At 40.3% G+C, this 26,783-nt stretch overlaps 1 protein-coding gene across 3 annotated transcripts in view; it reads right to left on the bottom strand.

The window, feature by feature from the left end:
• Positions 1-320: 320 nt before the first annotated feature.
• Positions 321-26,783, bottom strand: part of ADARB2 (adenosine deaminase RNA specific B2 (inactive)) — a 501,356-nt gene continuing 474,893 nt past the window's right edge. For all 3 annotated transcript variants that reach the window (XM_075212079.1, XM_075212076.1, XM_075212077.1), the window contains 3 exons: positions 24,011-24,192; positions 7,236-7,414; positions 321-618 (listed from right to left, as the gene is read on the bottom strand). In XM_075212079.1, coding sequence (XP_075068180.1) covers positions 442-618; positions 7,236-7,414; positions 24,011-24,192 — 538 coding nt within the window. In that variant the 3' untranslated portion in view covers positions 321-441. The remainder of the gene's footprint in view (positions 619-7,235; positions 7,415-24,010; positions 24,193-26,783) is intronic.

Below are 26,783 nucleotides of genomic sequence, written 5' to 3'. Positions count from 1 at the left end.
AAAATAATAAACTAATTTGTACCCCTTGCATTGTAACATGGTTTGTCCCAGAGAACATTTACTCCTTTTTTGCCTTAATGACTCAGGCCCTTCAAGTTTTTACTGCTAGCTCCACCCATTAAATGTTGGCGGGGGGCAGTGTTCCAGTAATGAAGAAGAGCATTGACCATGGGCGCCTCAAAATGGAAATCCATTCCTGCTTATAACGTTTATTACCTCAAAGCTGGACAAGACTGTAACCTGACACATCACGTCCCTGCTAACCTTGAAGGAGCAAACACATAAAACATGTCCTTTATCGATATTATGTATTTACTGCATTAAAAAAATAATCCAATTAAGTTTATTGATAACAAAGTTTGCACAGGAGGCACCAAAATTCTGCCAGTTTGTATAGTTCCAGATGAATCCAGTTAAAAGAAAAAAAGATGTATCCGGAATTTACAGAGTTAGTAAAAATTGATCTTGCTCGGGAGGCTTTGTCACCCATGTCCCTAGGCCTGCCTTCTGGATGGCTCTAAAAAGTTGTTGCTTCACCGACTGGTACGTAGGGTCCACCATCTTTGCTTCACAGTACATCGAGGGCATTTCTTCTTGACCTGGAGTCCGTGTGCTCAACTGTTAGATAAAAAATCAACACAAACAACAAGTCACATTTCAAGGTAATTTTTTTGGCAAAATAAACAAAATACATTTTTAAATGTGTAAATTGATTGAACATTGTAATGTATTTAATTAAAAAATACATAGTTGATGATGATATAATGGACCTGTAACCTACACATCACTGCACTCACATTCATATATCTGAATAGACAACACATAACCAAAGTTATACTAACATTTACTGAAGGTCATTGGTGAAGCCCTAAGCATCAATCTTTTGTTCACAGGAACATCTGCCCACATCAACAACTAATTTAAGTACCACCTGAGGCATTTATGAGAGGGAGAGGCAAAGTTGTATAGCTGAGTTTTCTAAACAATAGTATGTGTATTAATACCTTTACATAGGAATTGGGCTTTTACTGGTCTGTTAATGATAGATAATTTCAAACCAAATGACAGGTACCCTTTAATTCTTGTTCTGTAGTTCTTTTCTCAGGCGACTGAAACATTTCTTTGCTTTAACAAAGAATTTAAAATTATGGAAATAAGTTTGTTTCTCTTCTGACTATCAGTGTTCTACAGAGCAGCATCGGGGACAGTGAGGGCCATTTACGAAGCAGCAAAAATGCTGTTAAGCATTGCAAATGGTATGTGATGTCATTTTTCCTATTTCTGTGCTTGCACATAAAAGCAAATAGCTTAACAGTCGGGTTGACGATGGCTGCAAAATTGTGCTCATTGTAATGAGGCTCGAATTAGCACTAAGTTGCAATTAATTAAGTTGCAATTAATTAACAGTTTGTCCCTACAGTCAGTGGTGGAAGTGTATACGCAGGTATACCATATGGCCATTTCTCCTATTGCCTTCTTTGTTAAACTATCAAATTCCATTCACTTACATACCCATTAAAATGTTCATACCGCCATTTCTAAATTTCCACTTCAACCACTGCCTACAATTATAGTTCTGGCCCGCATTTTCCTATCTTTAGGATGCAAGGAAATAGCAGAGTGACCCCATAGCAGTTTTTGAGCCCAAGGATGAGTGAAGGCCTGTAGCCGCTGCAGTAATTCTGCCACTGCCTGCACCCACTATCATGTCAATGTAGGCACAGCGGAGCTTAAACAGGGCTTCAACGTGCATGCACAGCCCCCATGCATGCTCTGAAGAACAGAGCAGGGCCGTCGGAAGATGGGAGGCATCCTCCAAATTTTGCTATGAGGCTCAGCAATGTAGGGACTCCCCCCAAGAAGGGGAAAACGGGTATGCATGCATCAAAATTTTGTCAATGACCCATAGTAATAGTGTATATATATATATATATATATATATATATATATACACATATATACACACACATACATATATACACACACATACATATATATATACACACACACACATTGTACTCACATGCACTTTTTATTCATTAAGCTTTGAGACCCTGACTGCTCTTTACCTGACAAATATTAAGACCTGTGCGGGGGATAGAGCAAGCATACATCTCCAGGCAGAACACAGCTGTTAAAAGGTTCGTAAGCCAAACTTCATTAGGCTTTGATCCTCTGCACTGCGGGGGGATTGTGTGTGGCTAGCTGACAAATGCCTTAAATTGTTGAAGCAGCGCAATACAGGGGATTTCAGCCAGAGCCGTAACGACGGCGGTGCGGGCGGTGCGACCGCCCCGGGCGCAAGCCCAAGGAGGCGCAGCCGCCCGATACGTGCCTTCATGCCCAGAGGAATCGCCGCTCTAATTCAGCTCTCCTACAAGCAACAATCCATTCCCGGCAATGCAGTGGAACGCATGTGAAAGCAGGAAGTTCGGCATTTGGAACGCATTTGCGTTCCAAATGCCGAACTTCCTGTTGTTGGAACGCACATGCGTTCCACTGCATTGCCGGGAATGGATTGTTGCTTGTAGGAGAGCTGAATTAGAGCGGCGATTCCTCTGGGCACGAAGGCAGGTATCGGGTGACTGCGCCCCCTTGGGCTAATCCTTGAAGTGAGATAGTGTCTCCCTCTAGCCCTACAGGGCTGTTACTGGCTGTCCCCAGGTGTTGCTGAGCTGTCACAGGAGCTGGCTGGCCGGTATGAGAAGAATCCTAGCTGCCCCTCACAGCTGTCCAGAGTTATTGTATGAGGGGGTCTCATAGCTGCACCCCCAACCCCCGTCCCATTACAAGAGCCAGTGACAGACAGCTCCCAATGGCAACCACCTGGCCTCCATCACCCCCGCCCAGTTGGAAAGTGGGACTCTAGTAAACCACGTTATTTATAGAAAAACATCTACCAAGTATTACCATATATATATATATATATATATATATATATAATATACAAATTCTTTCAGTAAAGTGCTAGCCACACCCACATTAGGTTGGCCACACCCACTTGTCAAATGCCACTCCCACTTAGATGGGGGGCGCCGGTGCCCAGTCTCGCCCAGGGCACCAAAATGTCTAGTTACGGCACTGATTTCAGCTTTATGAATCCAATCCTTAGTGAGGAAAATAAGAATACAATCCAACAATGCTTGGTGCAAAGGTCATGAGCATGACGAATAACTAGAAGGAACAGGACAAGTCTTTTCGGTGCTGCAGATCCCCAAAAGGACTAATACATTATAACTTTTATTAAGAATCACAGTCACATAAAATAAAGGTATAGCAATAAAACAATCCAGTGTTAGTATTTTCACGGCTATTCTCTGCTTCTTATTCACGTAATTTTAACAGTAGGTTTCTTTTTGTAAGTCCTGTATTGCATGAAAATCCTATATATATGAGCAATTCATTGACCAGTATTTCATTAAGTAACAAGGGGTAGGAATCTCTAGTGTCAATGCATCCTTTGCAGCTTAAACAAAATTAATTATTTTGTCAATATTGGTAGTAATAACTCAAGTCGTTGTGAGTAATGAAGAAAGCTTTTATTTAGAAATTCAATTGGCTCTTTCACGGACTAGTATCTAATTGCCAGACTTAAAGTGCTCATAAATATCAGAGTATAGGATTGCTAAAGGTGGTCTGAGAGAATCTTGTAGTTAACCGTGTGTAAAATGTGCTTGTCGGTAATGCACATAAGCATTATTTATCTCTCTCTGTGATAAGTACCTGAGAGAGCTACAGAATAGCAGGAAAGGAACTTTGCTTTGATTACTATTATTATAATAAACAAATAAATATTGAATACTGCATTCTAATGCATTCTGACATGTACTGTAACATTTACTATATAATGAATTGAAAAGGGGATAATGTAACAAAAAAAGATCAGCATTGTTACGTGATGCTCTAATACACTTCACTACCTAGTTTTGTGCAAGGTCTTTCACCTTTGCACAGACATGGTTAGTGGAAGAACAAATATTGGAGGTGCTCAAGCACCCACAGAGCTGGTGCTTATACGTTCAACAGGTATTACAGCGAGGAATAAGTTCAGAGGTATTTAAGACTTAGACAAACGTATTGTGTGTTTTTTTTTAAAACGCACATAAATCAGATATACACACGTCCATTTTCAACATGGAGTGGATGTAAAGATACGTTCGTTGATGAATACGGGTCCAGGTCCCGTCTGCTCTAATACACAGCTGGACAGGGGCTAGCAGGCAGACTGTAGCCTGGGAGGCAAGCACATAGCACTGGCCCATAAGCAGCGGCCCATCCTTAAAGGGTGGATTTCGGTACAATATATATTTATCAATATAAAGAGAGGCAATTTTAGTGTTGCTTAACCCAGCGATATCTTATTATTATAAATGATAAATTTTAAATAATTAAAACAAATAATATAACAAAAAAACAAACCTCTCTTTATATTGCATTTTATTTTATATGTTCCTTCTCCCTACAACACTTTTGTTTTTTGCATACCTCGCTGATTATAATGGGGTATAAAACATATTTTAGCAATAGATTACATAATAATGTTCAATTACAGTACTGAACACAGGGGCTGATTTATCAAAATGCAAAAAGCCCTTTTGCTTTAAAAACCTGATGTTTTTGCCAGCAAAAGGGCTTTTCTTTGCTTCGCACTATATACTAATAGGGTTCGTATTTGTTTTAGGGTTAACCTAAAACAAATAATATGAGGGGTGCTACTGGTAGGAGGAGCAGAGCACTAGGTGTCAATCTGACACCCTGGCCCAGAGCTGGATTAAGTCTCTCGGGCTCCAGGGGCACTTTAGATAGGGGGGGCCCTTTATGATGTAACATTGTTATCATTTTAGATAATACTGTGTGCACTACTGTTAGGTGCACACAGCTCTGCCTTCACAAGCAGTACGGTGTCAAGCATACCTCCAAACTGTCCTTCCAGTCAGACCAAATCCTGACTAAGCGAGACCGTCACCCAAATTCGGGTCTGCCCCACCAGATTAAGGACAGTTGGCTGACTGTCCTGGTCTCTCCTACCTGTTCTTGTCACTTCCATCACCTGTGGCTGCTGGTGTATTTAGATTAGTTGCTGCTTGTCTGGATCCTGGAATGTTGGGGGCACTATTTGGGATAGAAATGGGTACAGGAAATTTAGAAAAACTTTAACCAGCCTTGACATTAAATCAATATAGCACCCTCTTTTTATAATTAGGCCTCTCTCCTACACCAACATTAAATTAACTGTACTCACATTTGATAAATAGATCTTTTCCCTCCAATTAACCTGACATTAAATTAACAGCATACATATTTAATAAACAAACCTATTCCCCTCCCTCCAAACAGCCCCAGCAATAAATTAAATAGCATTTACGTTTAATAAATATTTCCCACAACCATCCCAGGCATTAAATAATTAATATTCACATTTAATAAATATACCTCATTTTCTCCAAACATGCCCCATGTTCAATTAATAGCTCCAAAACCACCCCAGTATGAGAATAAGGGGCGTATTCAATTGTTAGCGTTAACGCTAACAAATGAGCGCTCAAAAAATCTTACCGTTAATACGGTAATTACTCACGGAATTTCAGCTCTCGGCTCTCTGAACGGCGAGCTGAAATTCCGCGAGTAAACTACCATATTAATGTTTTTCGCGCGCAATATTACCGTATAAACGGTAATATTTTTTGAGCGCTCGTTTTTCAGCGTTAACGCTGACAATTGAATACCCCCCTAAAGGTCTAATCACCCCATCTTAAATTCATAGGTCCCACTATTAAATCAAATCACCCCACCATCACCACACAAATAAAATGCACCCAATAATTATCCCCCACCTGCACTCCATTATTAAATTAATAGACTACCTCCCACATTATATTAAGACCCCGTTTCCTCACACATTATATTAATATACTGGCACACCTCACACACACAATGTACACACAATGTACTGGCACACACACACACACACACACACAATGTACTGGCACATACACACAATATTCTGACCCCCTCACAAAGTACTGATGCACACATGCATACGTGACCCTCTTCACTCTCACTCAGCATTTACACCTGACCAGTAGCTGGTGCAAGTAATACAATAGAAAAAGTACCTTTAAGATGCTCAAAGCTTGAATCGTGCGCTCGAACTTGGCACGCCCTCACTGTACATTGAGTACGTACATATGCCCATTCCCCTGCCATTATGCCCATGAAAATGTAGGCTGTAGTAAGGGTCCTTTACGCTCGATAGTGCGTTCACCAATGAATGGTCCGGTTCTGAGAATGCGCAAAACGATTTTATGCAAAATACAGCACATATCTGCATTTATGTTACGAATTGAATCCTCCCTTAAAAATGTGACTGTCGGGACGGCTGTTTAATCAACTAAGAGCAAATTATATTGAACAACAACTAACACTAAAAAGGGGAAATACAGCTCCACCGAATTACCATTCTCTGTAACCAGCGAGGAATTCAAGTAACCCACAGAAGTGCTCTGATTGTTATTGTTATAGACTTATTCATCATTGTTTGAGGCTCTTTGACTAGTAAATGCTGTAAAACACTACAAGGGTGTTACAATTAAGGCCTGTATAAACCATACTTGCCAACATTTCATTTTTTTTCCCGGGAGCTGCTAGTAGGAGGTAGGCGTGCAGGGGGCGGGGCCCCAAAAAATGTGTCATTTTAACCCCGCCCCTGTTACGTAATGATGCAAATCGCGTCATTTTACAGTGGGGACGGGGCCAAACGCCACGATTACCGGTGAATCTGGGCAGATCAGGGAGATTGCCACACTCTCTCGGGAGTCCGGGAGACTTTACCTTTTAGTAGATCTTCCAAGTTACCATTTGTGTCTCTCTAACTGTACACAATGTGTATGAAGGCCGTTGTTTCATGTATTGCCTCAAGCAGCAGAATGAATAGAAACAGGTCTGGTGCCGGGTCCTCTTTAAAGAGGGGAAATAGCTTACAAGATCTTTGTACTATGTGAAACAGTTCTGAACGTAGGAATTGTGTATAAACATTGATTTTTTAAAAAATCATATAAGAAAACCAGTTATTTATTAAGTTTAAAGTCCCTAAAATTTTCATCATCAGAAATAATGAATAAAAATAGATCAGACACTAATGATGCATAAAATTACAGCAATAGTATTTAGGTCAGTATATGATACATTTTTAATAGGTCTGTGCTGGAATGAAGAAGTATGAAATGATGCTATACCTTTCCATATAGCCTGGACCATCGGACATATAACAAGTGCTTGCAGAGCCTAGAGGGATTTCCACAGCTTCTCTTTCCCGTTGTAGAACTAATAACTTCTAGATCCGGGCTGCCCATGATCCAATTGACGTTATTGTTTGGAGATTTTCCTGGCTGGCGAGCTTCAGCATTGCTTACACCTGCCAAGGATAAAGACAAGAGTCTAAGTGTAAGACTATGCATAAACATTGAGTGAAATATGTGTCCAATATTACAATATATGTTACTGCTGCACTGAGGTACAAGAAATGACATCTGTCCACCGATTTTACCAACATCTTCTTGATTTTTATTGATATTATCAGGTTCCATTTTGCTTTAATCTGGCGGAGACAGACACTTTGACTACTGAGCTGACACAGTTGACAATATTTTAAAATAATTCCCAGAGCTGGTGAACCTAAACAAGTTATGTGTTGTTCTGTCTAGATATCCCCTGTGGACTGTCATTCCCATTATGATATGTCAACTGAGCTTTGTTATAAAGGATATTCTATTGAAATATTAAATTTTAATAAATATTAATTTAATAAAGTCCATGTAATATGAATATATAGTGACTATGGCTTTCAATATACAAAAAAAAGAAAAAGGTTGACAAATATTGATATAGGGACAATTTTTCCTGGGACTGTCAATAGACATTATGGACAGTTGTCAGCTTTAAACTAACATTCATGTGGATGTAACAAATAAATTCACAAATATTGGTTTAGTCAAAATGCCTACCTGCAGTATGTGTAAATGATGATTGCCCCTTAATAACACTTTTGATACATATCAATTTACATCAATTTTACATTTTGTGGGTGAGTCAATAATCATGAGTTGCAATTCACTGGAAATCAATAACATATCTAAGTACCCTAATGACCAGCATTCTGAGGCTGTATCTATTAGTCATGATTCATTGGTTGCTAAAGAATTTACTATTCTACATATTCTTGCATTCTCTTGGCTATTGGTCATACTTACCTACTTTTCATACTTATGGGAGATGCGTAGGTGAGGTAGACATGACATAATGACGCCACTCCCATTATGAAGTGGGAGGGGCAAAATTTGTTGGCAGCTATGCGCCCTTCCGCTATAATTGCCTCCTCCCCTAAGGGGCGGGACATCTCAGCTTTATCCAATAGTCTACTAGACATTCAAGGTGAGTAGACAATTGTGCTTTTGATTCATCCCACAAAATGGCTCCCTACACTGTGTTTAAATGACTGGTACGCTTTGATGCCGTAAACATGTGACAAATTGCTAACAGAAGTTTATCCAGAGGGTTTGTTTTTTTTGCAGTACACTACAGGAAACTTCTATAAACATAAAAAGACATTTGTCTGCACTTATAAAACTGCATTTTAAAATGATATCATTGTGAATGTTTCAAGAAGTCTTTTAATATTGGATAATATATTATTTAGTTAATGGTCATGTAACCCCAGGGGCAAGCAGGGATAAGGCCCAAGCAGCATTATAGTACTATCACGTCTTGATTCCCCACTGGCTAATGGCGAGAGGAAACTATGGCATAAGATTCAATCACTGAGACTGGCAATTAAAATGCTAAGCACTATGTATCTTTTCTTTTTACATAGGCACTGTTTAACTGAAGATATGAACTTATCTTTCAAAAGTTCAATAATTGCTGTCAAATTTCCCGTCTTGAGTCAGATACGATCTGAGCTGAATCGGGAATTGTGACGGCGAGAGCTTTTATTCACACTGGTTGGGTGACATTTTTGATCACATCGTTACTTAATGAACAGCTCTGTCCGACAGACTCTGCATATTTTGCTGGTATTTTGCAGGATATTAATAGAAAATGCAGTTTAATAATGGCAGTACAAATGTTCCCATCTACATATTACAATAAAATGTATGTCAGCTGCCTACGAGGCTGGCAGTATGCTGTTTCCATGGTGCTGTATTTGGTGTAGGTTTAATAGAAATCTGACAATTATTAGCTGGATTTCAAGAGATGTATGATTTGCAAAAATACAGCTTTTAATTTCATGTGAGCAAAACATACATGTGTTTTATATTATTTTTATATAACTCAGTGAGTATAAAGTATAACAAATTATTAAACATATATTAGTCTTGTGATCATTGTACAGTTTATGTCCTATGTGGTTTAACTCATGCTATAGTGAGTAAATATTTGAAACAATTTTTTTCAGGGCAGATACAATGTTTAATTCAAGATAAATGCTTAATAAGAAATCAGCATTTAGGGGCATATTCAATTGTAGGCGCAAAAGCCGAAAATATCGTGCTCCGCGCACTATTACCGTTGTTACCTTATTACGGAAATTTTCTCGCTGGATTTCAGCTCGCAGCTCCCTGAGCTAATATCCAGCTAACTACTACCATAATAACGGTAGTAGTTTTAATGGCGCGGAAATCCGCGACAATTGAATATGCCCCTTACTGTTACATTGCTGGGGGTGACTCTGCCAAGAGCAGGGGTGAGTAAATCACCTCAAGTGGCAAATTGTAAGGGTCAGCAACGTCTAACAACATTTAACAATTCCTATTATAGCTAAGTCATGTTCTTGTGATTGGTCCTTAACTCGCTATTCGTCTTCCCCCCCCCGCCCCGTAGTCTACCTATCACTGGTGCACTTTCATACACTGGCTGCAAGTATAGGCATGCAATAGCGCTTGACCAACAGCCATGCACATCCTGCATTATGATCAGGGCCGGATTAACCCGAGGTCTAACTGGGCTACAGCCCAGGGGCCTCGGGCATCCAGGGGGCCCTTGACAGAGCTCAGCAGAATTTTTGATCGGGACAGGGGCGGGGGCGCCCCCGGCCCGATCAATGCTGAGCTCTGTCACTGCAGTCCTCCTTCTCTGGCGCTCAGTAATCTCCTTACTGAGGAGATCTCGCGAGAGTGTCACGAGATCTCCTCAGTAAGCAGCTTACAGCGCGCCACGGAAGGAGGACTGCAGTGACAGGAGAAGGTAAGCGCTTGGGGTGGGGGGGTATGGGGCGGTCGGCTAACAGGGGGGCCAGTCTGCTAATGGGGAGGGGGCCTCACGGGGGAATGGGGGCCCCCTTAGCCCAGGGGCCTCCATTCCGTTAATCCGGCCCTGATTATGATATTGATATAAATCCCTTGACATGTGACAGGGGTAGGCGTGTAAGAGAACTGATTCAATGCTGGGTCACATGAATAAGATCACGCCACAAAAGACAGTCCTTATGGAGGGACAGTAGAAAGGATCTGTATCTTGCATCATACACAGATTTTTATTCTCTCTTTCATTTTAAACCAGGAAAGGTTTTCCTCATGACTTCAACAGGCCATATGAAAGTGTGGGGAATAATCCTATATTAAATATCAGTGTGTTGGATTATCTATATAAATGAGACAATGATTTAGCCAAGAGGGTAGTCGCAGACACCAGGCTGAAGGCTATGCAGACCCCAGATCTGTGGCGGTTTTACAATGAAGATCTCCATATCTGTGGTGGAGATACAAACTCAGACCCCAGATTTCTGGGGTGACACAGGTGCTCACCGGGATCTCAGCATGCTGTTCTACAGGGGAAGAGTTGGCCATAACCACTAGAGCCATCCACCAATCAAAGAGCCAGGCTTTCCCAGTACTTTGACTTGTAAATGGCCAGAGCTAGTCATCTGTCAGGGAGTCAGGTGAGCTGGGCTGACACAGGTTAAAGGTCAGCATTGCCCTGTGACCTGCAGAATGAAGAGAGCCTGTTCTGCACTTTTGAAGTACCCCCAGGTGATGCCTCAAGTGTGTTGCGAATTATTCAGTTTCCTCTTATTTTACTGCTGAACAGCACAACAAACCCATGGGTATCTGACCAGTTACAGGTCTCCTCTTTTCACAAATAAATTTTCAATCCGTGACTTTTCACTTGTTTCCACCCCCCTCCTCACATCAAGACACTTACCCTGTCACATGCAGCCCTTTTCTCATAAACAAAATTACACAAATGAAAAGGTTACAGCCAGAGACGGAACTAGTGAGCTGTGTGCCCCGGTGCAGGAAAGTGGGGAGGAGGGAAGCGGGGCCCACAGCTCACTAGTTCTCCATGCAGCAGGCCCCATTATCTCCATGGGTCCCGGTGCACCGCACCTGCTACACCAATGGTAGTTCCGCCACTGGTTACCGCCTCCTACAAGATCAGCTGACTCATCTACAGGTGTAGTGAGCATTCAGATGATCCGATTGGCTACAGGTCGCTTTACACAAATTCCTGGGCAAGTAGAAGATCAAGTTTGAATACATAATGGTGTTAAAAATGTGTTTCATCTGGCATATATATTCAACAACAGGTAATAATATACACAGATATTTTTTTTTTAGAAATAATATATTAGTGGTTATTACTACATTACTTAATGTATTTACTATATGACTTCTACCCAAACAAAAAGATACATCTTTCACATTATGCGCACACCCCAGTCTTATTATCCATTCTCATGTTAATGTGAGTTGCTGGCCCTGCTCTATTTGCTTGTTTTTTCCACAGCAGAGATGTAGGCTCTAGGCTGTTATAAAATAGATATTTGCTTCCTGTTGAGAAAATATTTCTAGAAAACCAACAAGAAAAAACGTTTTATGTAAATTGCTTTGGAAAATGAGTTGTTTATTATTTAATCACATATGAACATATTTTATACATTTTTTTTCATGATTGATCTAATTCTAAGATGAACCCATAGAAAGATTTGAACACTAGTGGCAGACGATGGAAACACTGTGCCTGCCATTACATTTTTGTGACCCAGTGTAATTTATGCAGGAGACATCTTGCAGGGGATTTATCAAAGCTTTACTCCTGTTCTGCAAAATTAATCTAGTTCTGCGCTGACATTTTTAAGATGAAAATATTTTCGTAGATAAATCCCTTGGACGCACGGCTGTATTTTTTCGTCTGTCACCGTTCAGGTGAGCGTCAGGAGATGGCATATGAGGCAGATGATTCAAGTCATAATCACTTTACTTAGGTTCCAAACAAATTAATTTGAAATCACTTTACAGTAATATAGGCTGCATGGTATATATGCAGACACATGATAGCGTTAGGCGATGATGATTAATACTCGGGTTAAACTTCATAGATCTGCTGGTAACTTCAATTTCTCAGCCTTCATTTGTTAAAAAATAATAAAAATATTGTATGCATTACATATGGTAAATGTAATTTACCATATGTTTGTAAAGGGGAAATATTACGTATTTTAAATCAGAAATGTTAGGGGATTTTAAATGAAAAATGTTGTGTTTACTGTTTAAGGGCAGTGGCATAATAACAGTTATTGGGCGAAATATAAGGCTTCCCCTACCTCGTTCACCCATTTAATAACATCAAATGCTGCACATGTCACCTACCTCATCCCCTAGATGTTTATCCGGCATGTTCAACTTTTTAATTTGTTTTTAATATTGTTAGTCCTACCTAGTCTCCTGTCAGATTTGCCTGTTACTCTTGCTTTTCACCCTTTAATTACCCCTAGTTTGGCTGTTACTCACTGTCATGCTAATCCTGCCTTTTATACCCATGTTTATTGTCCTTTATTTTCCGGTCTGTCTGTTTCCATGGGGTATGTTTACTAAATGGCGGGTTTGAAAAAGTGGAGATGTTGCCTATAGCAACCAATCAGATTCTAGTTATCATTTATTGAGTACATTCTACAAAATGACAGCTAGAATCTGATTGGTTGCTATAGGGAACATCTCCACTTTTTCAAACCCGCTGTTTAGTAAATATACCCCATGTTTCTTGTCAGCACCCTGTGTTCCCCAGTCTCACACTGGCCTTTTCATCACACAGCTATGTGCTGTAAGCATGCACAATAAGAATGGCTCCTTGGTCTCTTGTATCTTCTGAACAGATTGTGCTGGTGCTGTATTGAAGATGCAGGTCATGAGGTCACTCACGGTGAAACTGATCTGACCCCAGTGCTACGACCTCTATGGCTGCACCATTGTGTAATTGATCTGTCTTCGTGATTTTATTAGTGTCAGGGCAGGCGTCATATAAGTCTGAGAGCTATATTGCAATGTATCAAAGCTGGTGACTAATGTCAATTTCTGAGGAACGAGTCAGGTCAAGTCAGGCCTTTAAAATATGTCTAGATCAGGAGTAAAACCTGCAATAAAACATTTGATGCTAGTGATGCTAAGTTAAATCATGTGAATTGCAGAGGGGAAGGCGTTTTACAAAAATCCGGATCTGAAAACTCTCGACATCCAATTAAAATAAATCCATCCTTTAAATATTTAAAAGATTTCGTTCTGGTGATCAAAGCAAAGTGCTGAAGATGCTGAATTCCAATGTTGTAGCAAAATAATAATCATGTGGCTGCAAATTTAAATGGGTGCAAACATAACACGTATGATGTAACCGTGATGTAACCGTGTTCCTGTGCACATCATATCAGGAACAGTTATGATTAGTATAGCTCCCAAGCCTCTTACGGCTGGAGAGTGCCATAATACCTATATCCCGTCACCAGCGATATCTATGTTGGTATAAATTGGTATAACTCCCTGGCGCTTGATCAGAGGGGATAGCGGGTAATTATCAAGGGTCAATACAGGGGTACCAACCTCTACTTGTATTTCCTAGGATTAGTATATGCCTACGGCACTTGGAATAATAGTCAGGTATAGATAAATACAGAGAAATTTATTAACTGCAGTATTGGTGGGTAACACCCTCCAGTATTAATAACACTGACATAATAAAAGATGGCACATATGAAGCTGTTAGCATAAAGACAGACAGAGAAGATATACCACAATTAAGTGCGGCAAACAAAGTCCATATTCGCCATACAAACACGAGTCTCTGATAGGGCTGGTAGAGTCCACTAGATACAGAGATTCAATAAAGTCAAAAGTTATTTCAAGTGCCGTAGGCATATACTAATCCTAGGAAATACAAGTAGAGGTTGGTACCCCTGTATTGACCCTTGATAATTACCTGCTATCCCCTCTGATCAAGCGCCAGGGAGTTATACCAATTAATACTCCAATAGGGTCGAGCTATCCCTATATCCCCCTACTCCCAGGTGGCTGCTTACCCACTGATATTTTAATAGGGAGCGCTGAACATTCATTTTTATTATTCACGATATCTATGTTGGTGTTTACACTGCTCGCCTGATAACTATTCATATTAAACTTCACTTAGCTTTGTTGATGTTTTTATGAGGTTCTTTCTATTCACTAACCAACCACTCTAAAATGCCAGTTACATTTACTAAACGCAATCACACAGAGAGCTGGCGATTCCTAAACACTGTTATGCAGATGACTGAAATGAAGTGTTTATGCAGATTTTAATCTCATCTCTGGAGCTTGCTAATTATAAGGAAAGCACAGCCAGTGACACATTATTAAGCTTGTTATGATAACAGCTTTCTTTATTTAACAGCCATGGTAGTGGAAAAATCCAGCCCTGCTCGCCATTATTCAATCAAATAATGTAGACAAGGCCATGGATGACATTGAATGGTCCCAGGTTAATGTGATATTTATTTATTTCAGTCATCAAAGGCAAAGATTTTATTTTTGTTAAGGATGTAACAAAACAAAGAGCAGTGATCCAGCCCATGCCACGTATATTATTACCGCACACGTGGATAGTACATGCTGAATGGCATGGGGATTCTGAGTCTGCAGGACTTTACTATCTGTCTACTTATGTCATGTATGAGCCCCAACAAGCCGTATCTATGTCTCCTATTATCCACAGCCTCTCTTTAGCTTAGTACAGGGGTGGGCAACCTGCGGCTCTCCAGGTGTTGGGAAACTACAAATCCCAGCATGCCTTGCCACCTATCTGCTGGTTATCTACTGGCAAAGCATGCTGGGACTTGTAGTTTCACAAACACCTGGAGAACCGCAGGTTGCCTACCCCTGGCTTAGTATCACTCTGTGAACTATAACTTCTAAACTCATGGCCAACATAGACTCATGTACTCCCATAAATCTTCCCATTAATAAAATGTTCAAGTTTTCTATACATAATCCACAAATTCTGCATATTTTAACCATTATATATATATATATATATATATATATATATATATATATATAAATATTGTAGCAAGAGCACCCTTCTCTTGTGAAACGGGCACCCTGCAGACATCACTACACCGACAACTTCTTGTTGTAAATCAAACGTATATTTATTGTTTGCATCACAATAAATATCAACATTTCTTGTCAGGATGACACTAGCAAGCAATACCCTTTATGGTGACCTTAATGCTAAATAAACATAGTTCAGCTCTCTCATAACTGGCCAACTAGTTCAGCATCAGTCACCCCTAGCAAGTGCACAATTCAGGATTAAATACACAAGTCTCCTCCCTTTGGTCTAATTATTTCATTACACCAGTTGTGTATGTGCAGGCTAGGAGTCTGACTCTGCACGGCTTTAACCCATAGTTGCCTACTCTCCTGGAATGTCCGGGAGACTCCCGAATTTCTGGGAGTCTTCCCGGACTCCCGGGAGAGCAGGGCAACCTCCCGCATGCAGCATCCATCATTAGTTAACTTGGTGGGGGCAGGGCTTAGTGACGCAATTATCGCATCATCGTGGTCCCACCCCCTGTTGGAATTAGGGGTGTGCACCGGCCACTTTTAGTGTTTTGGGTTTTGGGTTCTGATTAGCTTGAGGTTTTGGGTTCTGATTTGTTTTGCCAAAACACTTGACGAAAGGTTTTGGTTCTGATTTAGGGTTTTGGGTTCTGATTTATTTTTTAAAAAGCATAAAAAGTGCTAAAATCCAGTTTTTTGATTTTTTTTCACTCCTACGCTATTATTAACCTCAATAACATTCAATAACAATCATTTCCACTAATTTCTAGTCTATTCAGAACACCTCACACCTCACAATATTGTTTTTAATCCAAAACGTTGCACAGAGGTAGCTGGATGTCTAAGCTAAGCGACACAAGTGGGCGGCACAAACACGTGGCCCATCGTAGGTGGCTGTGTAGGCTTGAATGGCCTTTTTCTGATCCTCCATCCTCTGCAGCATATAGAGGGTGTAGTTCTAGCGCGTCAATACCTCTTGTTTTCGATGATGACAGGGCATTTTCATTATTTTTGGATTTGGCAGCAACAGTGAACGTATTTTAATATCTGATACGCAGCTATCTGGACTGCGTAGTGGAGTGGCCCCGGTACCCAATTTGGTACCGGGGCCACAATACCTCCTCCAACTGGTCTGAATTTCACTGCACAGATGTCTGCTCCTACCTCCTCCAACTGGTCTAAATTCCACTGCACAGATGGCTGCTCCTACCTCCTCCAACTGGTCTGAATTCCACTGCACAGATGGCGGACACCGGATGCACGTCTGACACCAACATAGCTGTTGAGGCAGCAGTTATCCGCTTTGCCATAGGATGACTACTGTCATACTTTGTGCTCATGGCAAATGACTGTTGGACGGTCACATAATGCCAAAAAAAGAGGTGCAAGATGGAATTGTCCTTGGGCCCTCCCACCCACCCTTATGTTGTTGAAATAGGACATGCACACTTTAACAAACCAATCATTTCAGCGAAAGGGCCTACCAAACTGTGGCTGAAATGATTGGTTTGTTTGGGCCCCCACAAAACGAGCTGGCAAAGAAAAAAAAAAGGTGCAAGATGGAATTGTCCTTGGGCCCTCCCACCCTTATGTTGTTGAAATAGGACATGCACAATTTAACAAACCAATCATTTCAGCGACAGGGCCTACCAAACAACTGTGGCTGAAATGATTGGTTTGTTTGGGCCCCCACACCAAAAAAGCTATTCATCTCTCCCTGTACAAACTAAACAGGCTCTACTGAGGCAAGATGTCGTCCTCATCCTCTGATTCCTCTCCCCCTACAGTGTGTACTTCCTCCTCCTCACACATTATCAATTCGTCCCCGCTGGACTCCACAACCACAGGTCCCTCTGTAGTATTTGGAGGCCAGTGCTGTACTTGATTGAGGAATTGATCATTCATTTTTATGAACATAATTTTTTCAACGTTCTGCGGAAGCAACCTCCTTCGCCGCTCACTGACCAGGTTCCCCGCTGCACTAAAAACTCTTTCGGAGTGAACACTGGAGGGGGGACAACTCAGGTAACTTGGGACTGCACAAACAATGAACGTAGTAATAGAAATGGCAGTTCCTCTTTTTTGGGACTACAGAAACAATGAACGTAGTAATAGAAATGGCAGTTAATTTTTTTTGGGACTACAGAAACAATGAACGTAGTAATAGAAATGGCAGTTCCTCTTTTTTGGAACTACAGAAACAATGAACGTAATAATAGAAATGGCAGTTCCTCTTTTTTGGGACTACAGAAAAAATGAACGTAGTAATAGAAATGGCAGTTCCTCTTTTTTGGAACTACAGAAACAATGAACGTAGTAATAGAAATGGCAGTTCCTCTTTATTGGGACTGCACAAACAATGAACGTAGTAATAGAAATGGCAGTTCCTCTCTTTTGGGACTACAGAAACAATGAACGTAGTAATAGAAATGGCAGTTCCTCTTTTTTGGGACTGCACAAACAATGAATGTAGTAATAGAAATGGCAGTTCCTCTTTTTTGGGACTGCTAGAATATATTGCTCCATAATAATATAATTTAATAATTTTTTTTTTAAAAAATGCTTTGGTATTTTTTTTGCATTTTTTTACATTTTTTTTAAAGATTTTTGGCTAATTAACAAATTGCTATGGACTTATCAGAAACAAATACAGGACAAAAGCACCACTGGACTCAGCAGCACAGACACTGGCCAAAGCACCACTGGAATCAGCAGGACAGAGCATTGGAAAAAGTACTACTGGACTCAGCAGGTCAAAGCACCACTTGACTAAAGTAATCAGCAGGACAGAGCACAACAACCTCCCTCTTCAGTAACCACAGGGAGAATGAAGATGGCGGCCGCGAGCGGGGCATTTATGAGATCCGAGTCTCGCGAGATCCGACGCGACACTTGGATGTCATAGCCTGTTTTGCATTCCTTGGGTGGCCGGAAGTACCCCAACAGTGCTTGGATCCCGTCGGATCCGCACTGTTCGGGTGGGCTCGGATTACCGAAATCCGAGCCCGCTCATCTCTAGTTGGAATAGGGTAAAATTGTGTTGCCTGCTTGGGGGCGGGGCAGAATGATGCAATTTGGCGAGCCCCGCCCCACACGCCCACCTGCCCTTGGGATCTCCCGGGGCACACCACTCTAAAGTTGGTAAGTATGCCTTAAACCTGTATGTAGCCTTTCTATGAAGATTCCCCGGGACCACACCTGTCCCTATGCAAGAAAGGTGTGGCAAATAGGCCTCTTCATATATATGTATGTATATATATATATATATATATATATATATATATATATATACATACATATATTTATATATTTATATTTACAGGAGCTTCAGCGGTGCTTCATGTAATATGCCCCCTATTGTTCACCTATGGTTGGTTGTGAGCAGGGGTAAATTGAAAATTTTGCACTACAGCCATAAAACTGAAAGCAGTTTTAGTAATGTAACTACATACAACTTTCTCGGAATGTCCGGGAGAGTTGGCAAGTATGTGTTACTATCTTTCTGTCTGTCTGTCTGTCTATCTATCTTCATAACACCATGTATATGAAATAAAACAGCCTTCTGGCCTTCAGTAATAAATATGTCAGCCAACGAAGGGAACATTATCCATAATTATTTTCCCCGTTAATGTTATTTTTTAATCATAAAGAGTAAACGATACAGTCTGCACTAGTCAACCAATTTTGTTTCCTGCATCCCCCAAAAAACTTTAGGCAGCTACAAAGCAGTTTGGGTCTTTCTGTGCAGTCTGTGAACCGATAATCTGCAGTCAATGACCCGGGAAAAAAAAGGGAAGCGCGACACAGAAAACAAACCAGCGATGTCTGCATCTGGAACCCGCTGCTTGGATGTGATGAGCAGGATGCTCACTGGACTGAGCCTTACACTGTGACAGCCCACACAATCGCTGTTCTTCCTCCAGATACAGAGAGAATTCATAGCCACAGGACACAGATTAAATACAGATGCAGAGAAATCAATCAGGAATAGAGAAAGTAAATGTGAACTGAATTAACAGACACTTTTGCACGCACATGAGATAAACAGAATAAAACAGAATAGGCAACAGCTTCTCCCCGTAGACCCTGTCATGCCGAATTCTCGCTGATGACAATTCCCCACAGATATGAAATTTCACTCGTGAATAAAATACAAGAGAACATAAATATATATTTGGGATATCTAGACTGAAGTTTTGTTTTAACATAAAACAGATGAATTTAAATAGCAAGTTTTATAGTTAATAAGATTTATTATAATGTAAATACATTTCTCAATGCAACATGATGGGCTATTCTCAGCTAAACTTTACCTGCAAAGTAATGACTCAATATAGTATGAATAACTCAATATAGTGTGAAGACGTGGGTGTAATCAGAGGTGACTACGTGCCCAGTAATTACAGTACTCGCATCAATTACTGAAAATTGCTTAAGCTTTAAAATAGAAGAGTGTTGGCAGCATGTCCAGTGTGATTTATAAATGGCTGTACATTCTGCTGCCAGCATATGAAGGTTTAAACTGGCCATGTAAATTATTAAGGGATCCATCATTAACTCCCATGCTCCAGTGGGTCCCATTAGCATGCATTACACAGCAAAACATGTGAAACGTGAATTTATTTTGCAACCCTGTAACAATAAATCTGTAGACATATCTATAAGGTATATTATTGCATACAGTATTTAGACTTAAAACATGGCTGGCATCACGGCCAGATTAAGGGAATGGAGGCCCCTGGGCTAAGGGGGCCTCCATCCCTCGTGAGGGCCCCCCCGTGATCCGAGCCGCCCCTCCCTTCCCCCCCCCTGGTGATTGAAAGTGGCGCTGCCTTGTAAAGGGAAGTTTCCCTTTACAAGGCAGCGCCGCTTTAAATTTAAGCTGTCATCTCGACGATTTCCGGCGACTTGTACAACCCGCACTACGATACATTTACCCCCTGGTTCTTTTGCACTCAAGTCACCAGATCCTATTTTAGGGAAAATTTAAATTCTGCGCAAAGTGGCACCAGAATGTCCCATGAAGATACTCAAAAATTAGTGGAGATCCCTCTACCATAATAATCGGTAGTGTGCGCGGCCAGACATCGCATTGATATCCGGCCTCACTATGCACAGAATTTAATTTCTCCTTTATAACAGCTACATTACACTGGTAAGTCCTTATCATTAACTAGGTTTGGAGTCATCCCAGAGGTAGATCAGGACTACTGGTCATTTTGGACCCACAGTTTTACAAATTGCTGTGCGTATGGACAGTTAAATCAGGTGTGCAAAAGTTTGTGCAATAATTTGACATTATCTAACCTGAGGTACTGACCAGAAATAGGTAGAAGTCACAGAAATAAATTATATTATATTGATATGTTTTGGTTGAAGGGAAATATTAAATGTTGATGTTTGCTGTAGAGTACACACTGTGCTGGAAGCAACATAATTGAATTATTTCATTAACATGGTGCAGAGGTGGAACTAGCGAGCTACGGGCCCCAATGCAAGGAGGCGGGGAGGAGGGAACCGGGGCCCCTGACCCTCTGCCATGCAGTGGGCCCAATTATGTCCATGGGCCCCAGTGCACGGCACTTTCCGCACCTATGGTAGCTCCGTCACTGACGTGGTGCATTCTTATGGAGGGCAATAAGTTTGAAACAAGGTCTCGTTATGGTGAGTGCCAACTGGGCTGCAGAAAGGTTTTGTACGCTATCAAATATAATTTCATTGTCAACATTAACATAATTAACTACCCACTGAGCTTCTCCCTCTCTAACATCTCCCTGCTGTTTGCTGACAAATCAGTGATCAGTGTTTACCTAAAGGGAAGTGTGCTATCTCTGTAAGAGACATGGGTTACTAGCAGGGTTCCCCGATCTGTGGCTTTGTTGTGTTGTTGTTGTGTCGTGTTGTGGCGAGGTTTGTTTCCAGCAGTCAAACAGTTGTTTACCACCCAAAAAAATTATGTTTTCAATATTTGTCACCCTGTAGCTTTGTCGCATTGTCGCCTTGTCGATACAGGTTACTTTTTCGATACCAAACAACTATTTAAGATTTGGCATCTTTACCTTGAGAGTTGTGGATGATATTCGACAATTTGTTTGTTCGCCAAACAAACAAACAAACTTCTTATATATATATATATATATATATATATATATATATATATATATATATATTGTTTGATTGTGGGTGTATGGTTTTCTTTCCTGCACATCAGATTTGTGAAGGCACTGAATAAATTATCATAAAGGCGGTTTCGCTAGACCTGTTTCACAGGTACGTCGTAAATAAATGTTCAGTGACTGGATCCAATTTTTGGAGGTTGCCAGTGGATACAAGGGCCACACAAGTCTGCTCCTGGCTCAGACATCATCTGAACCTGCCTGTTTCTCTGATCTCTCCTCCTGCACCCAGCTCCACAGGGGCTAATATTTATTCATTAAATGATTACCCTCCCAATACTCTTACAGGTTTGCATCTCATTCTCTGATGCAAGAGATGTGACCACGTTTTATTGGCCAATTGATTCTCTCCTGCTCCTGAGGAGCACCAGTAACAAACCCCAGGAGAAGGATTAGTCCAAGTGCACCAAAGTAAAATAAAATATCACCAAACTACATTTGGACAGTCCTTATGCTATAGTGGATATGAGGGGAAAGAGAAGGTTTATAATGTAATCCTAATACAAAGAGATTAGTTCCAAATATGTTTTCCTAACTCAATCTCTTTTTTACACTCTGGATTATTATAAGAAGTCTGAATGTATTAAGACATGGTTGCAGATATTACACAGAATACAGCACAATATATTAAATACTATCTATTTTATTCTGGATGTGTTTTAGAAATGTATCTGAAATGATCTGGATGTGACTATACTCTGTTCACATTAGACGGGGAAAGCTCCAGGGGGTTAATTGGTTTAAACAGAGCAAAGATGCGGTAATTATGGCCATAATGGCTTTAGAAGGATGGCTATAAATACATTTAATTTTAGAAGGAAAAAAGTATTTTAACTATAACTACAGGGGTGTGTCTAGTTTAATAATTACAGCACCGATACATGTAGTACATGCAAACTGTCCAACACAAACTGGTCATTTTTATGCCCAGCAACTCAATCCAACTTTTTTTTTTAACAGCAACTAGAAAAGCAACAAATATAGCAAAATGGTATTATACATAGTATAATATATACTGTAATGGTTAAAACAATCTTTTCTGTTTGAACCTCTAATAAAAGTTTTGTAGATCAGTTGACTGAAAATCCACCTATTGATCACGAAAAGTTGATCGTGAAGACTCGCTTACATCCAGGTAAGAGATTGATGTGTGAGAATACTACAATATTGGATTATGATAGGGGCATTTGGGACTGTAGCTCTGTATCAAAGGCTGTAAGATGGTCCAGACCTTTGCCATACAAGCTCAGTGATACAATTTTGACCTACCCAAGAAATGAAGCTACCTTGGGGCAATGGGCTTGCTCTATACAGGGATAGGATCTTTTGTCTAGAAGGATCTGAAACCCTGATAAAATACAGATAATTGTTACTTCTTTGTACAGTCACTGTGAAGAACATTTGTAAAAAATTAAAGCTAAGGGGAAAGCCACGGGCAGTGGAAAAAGACATGAGTAACTATTAAATGTAATATAGCAAATTTTAGCCGTGATGCTCCAAATTATGGATAAACCCATATCCAGAAAACTCTAATTCTCAAACATGCTGGATAATAGATCCCAAACAGTACATATATGGCAATGAACTTGGGGAGATGCTATTTAGTGCCTTGAAGTATGAGGCTTGTTGCATTTACCATTACACTTGGGATAGGAGCTTACTGTGTACTAATGCTAATGAATATTCGGTCCAGAGTAGATATTAAAGAATCGCTGGTTCCCTGGGCACCGCGGCTTGAGCACCGCTCATCCAGATAATTTTCATGTACATCTTGGTAATTAAAATCATTTTACCAAGGTCACTTATGTAACTATCTTGGAATAGCATAAGAGATCCCCTTTTTATACAGTGGGCTATGTTGATAAAATGTCATAATTCTTCTAAAGGTGACCAATTCTCCCGGCAGTGTTTGGCAAAACAAACCAATCCCTTCTTGTATTAATAACGCTGCATACAAAGCTCAAGAGCAATTAGCACATATAAGGACAATTATATCTCAAAGACTAAATATATTTCATTTGATACATTTAATTGAATCAGTTTATGTCAATGTGAAGGGTCAGGATCAACTAAATAGATACAGGCAGTAAGCAGGAAAATCACTGTACATGGCACTAAGATCTAAATTTAGTAAACATCAGTCTGATATGATCAAGCCTGCTTATTCTCAGAAGGTATAGTTGTTGTGTTTAATATGCTCTGGCATCCTAGACATACTAATTATCTGTATTAATTGGAAATGCATGCTTGGAATTAAGTACTTATATTAAATCCAAAGGACACTGACTTACAGGACATGCAAGCAAAGACATTAGAGAGGTCATCTATAAATAATACGCACCGTAGGATGAGTTTGTTGCCGCTTGACCTTGGCTAACTGTCATGTAGGCATTTTGCACAATTACTACGCTTTACAACACCTGAAGGGAGCGTGATAATTTGTCTGCGAGAAAGGTATTTGCTTACCGCTGAGCAGAGGATGATTATGCCGATACGGGGCTGGCAAATTACTGATATCTGCTATTCTGTGGCTCATTACCCTGGAAAGGTGGCCTGTGTGGTGCAGGCTGCCCACAATAATGCTGTGTACGTAGATGGGCTCAATGAAGTGACTGAGAAGAGCGCCCTGTAACCCCAGGATATTCCATCTGGACAAAGAGAATAAAAATACACTGGTTAGGAGAATGCAGAATCAGGAGACTATTGCAAATTGCAAGTGCAGTATAAAGGATTATGTATTACCTATTGCAGAGGTAGACCATAGGTGCTTCTCCAGCACTTGTGGTACAAGTCCCAAGGCTTCCAGGGCATGCTGGGAAATGGTAATCCACAACAGCTGGAGAGATACAGGATGCCTAAACCTAGCCTACGGAATATTATCCATGACCTATAAACATAATTAATGGGTAACATTGCTGTCACGAAAGCCCAGCCTGTCCCAGATACAGCAATCTGAACAGCTGGCCATGACTGGCGTCAACTTAGTTCATTAACAATGAATACACCTTTTCTACCATCATGAAGAATTTATTATGGTGTCCTTATGTCCACCAGAACCACTTATTAATGTTTCACATACACATGTAGCATGAGCCCATGGGCTTCGTAAGTTCACAAAGAATCACAGAGAAATACGCTATATTAAATATGTTTAATCTGAAAAATATTTCCAAGGTTTATTTACAAAAATTTATAACAAATGCATACAATATGTTGCACAAATGAGTTTCAGAAAATAAAATAGGAAATTAAATCAGAGTTACTACTTACTAGTTAAGACCTAGAGTTAAATGTATCAAGCTGAGAGTTTTCCAGTGGGTTTGAAAAACCAATCAGATTCTATCTGTCATTTATTTAGTAAATTCTACAAAATGACAGCTAGAATCTGATTGGTTGCTATAGGCAACATCTCCACTTTTCAAACCTGCCGGAAAACTCTCAGTTTTATACATTTACCCCCTGATGTGTGAGGGAACACAGTTAAGAAGGATGAGACATTTCAGTCTTGATAGACTCCCTCAAAGAAATGAACACTATACTACTGATACAAGGGATTTTTAAACCAATTATTGTTGGCTCTTCACCTTAGGAATTTCACTTTCAATTAAGTCAGATTGATTCCCAAAATGACACAAAGTAAATTATCTATCACTAAGATATATGTCGGACACCTCAGAGAATCTCTCACCTCTGCCTGGCTAAGTCTAACTCCTCTGCATACACAAACTTCTCAGTGAGTTTATCTGTCTCTGGGCCTGGCTTCTTTCACAAGACCATTGACACTTGCCTAGGTCAGACTCAGGTCAGTTAACCAAATACATTTTGAAAGGTTACATAAAATATTCACAGTGTGATACATAAATTCAGAAAATAACAATCAGTCCTTAGATATACTACATTTCGTCACAATTGCCTATACCGTAAATTATAAAGATAGAAGTGAAGTCTCCAATGAAGTTCCATGTCTATATAGAGTCACTGGTCTGGATGACTTTATACAGGGCACAGTATTTGAGCAAGAATCTAGTAAAGGTGTGGATTCTGTATTTTTGCTATTTTATTCACATTCCTTATTTAAAAATACATGTCACATTTATATACTGTTGGGCATGGAGTTTGCTCAGTTCACCCCTTGCTTCGTTTTAGGTGAAAAATATGTTAATCTACAGCTACAGAATCAAATTGCTGCTTTTGATAAGTGCATGAGAAGGTTGAATTCTGGGAAAAAATGCTGGTATTCTAGTGGGAACAGCCAGAACTTTCCTGAGAAAACTTAAACACCATGTGAGACATTTTAGTTTTGCAAAGTTCTATTATTTATTAATACAGTGGTCACTGGTTTTAATGAAATATAATCAAGAGGCTCCATAGTTAAATAACATTAAAGCCCTGAAAAGTGGAAATGTGACACTATGAAGAACAGATACTCTTTTTTAAGTATAAAACAACGACCCCTGAGAGTGCTTGATCTACATGGAGATGAACAAAGTAGCGGCAACATTTTTGCTGATCAAGGTATCAGGCCAATTCACGGAGGTGCGAAGTTCTGACGATGCAAACACCGATTTCTATCTTGTTTTCGCCTTTCCACACTGTGTTTCTAAATTCACATTTTGTGGAATATACAAGGCCTGATTCATCTTTGGACATTAGTCCCATTGCATGCCTTATATAGTGTGAAATTGCTCTGCACATGCTCAGAAATGGACTTTACGCCAGTGCATGCAATAGCATACATTCCAATTCCAAACGCAAATGACATATCCGACTGCTTACTGGAGGAACTAAGGGGCGGACGCACGTAGGCAATGTGTAGTAAGGTCCTGCAGAGTTCGAGCGCACTCACATTCGTCCGATTCAAGCTCTGGACATCTCTCAGGTACATGTTTTTTATCTGTATCACTTGAACCAGCTACAGGGCAGATGTAAGTGCCAACTGATAGTCATGACTGGCACATATACATGCCAGAAAATGTGTTTGCAGGTAAGAGACACTATGAAAAGCATTTTATGTACAGTACGCATTAAGAACATCCTGATTTATGTATTTCAAGTGAAACGTTAAGAGTTGTTAATTTATTTTTTGCTAGTGTGTCTAACACACCCAGGGCCGGATTAACCATAGGGCTAACTGGGCTACAGCCCAGGGACCTATGGCATCCAGGGGGCCCTTGAAAGTGCTCAGCAGCAGTATTGATTGGTCGGGGGCGGGGGCGCCCCCGGCGTGATCAGTGCTGCT

This window comes from Mixophyes fleayi, chromosome 5 (assembly GCF_038048845.1).
Source record: "Mixophyes fleayi isolate aMixFle1 chromosome 5, aMixFle1.hap1, whole genome shotgun sequence".
Taxonomy (NCBI): domain Eukaryota; kingdom Metazoa; phylum Chordata; class Amphibia; order Anura; family Limnodynastidae; genus Mixophyes; species Mixophyes fleayi.
The sequence above is the reverse complement of the archived record's forward strand: the minus strand, read 5'-3'. Positions and strand labels throughout refer to the sequence as shown.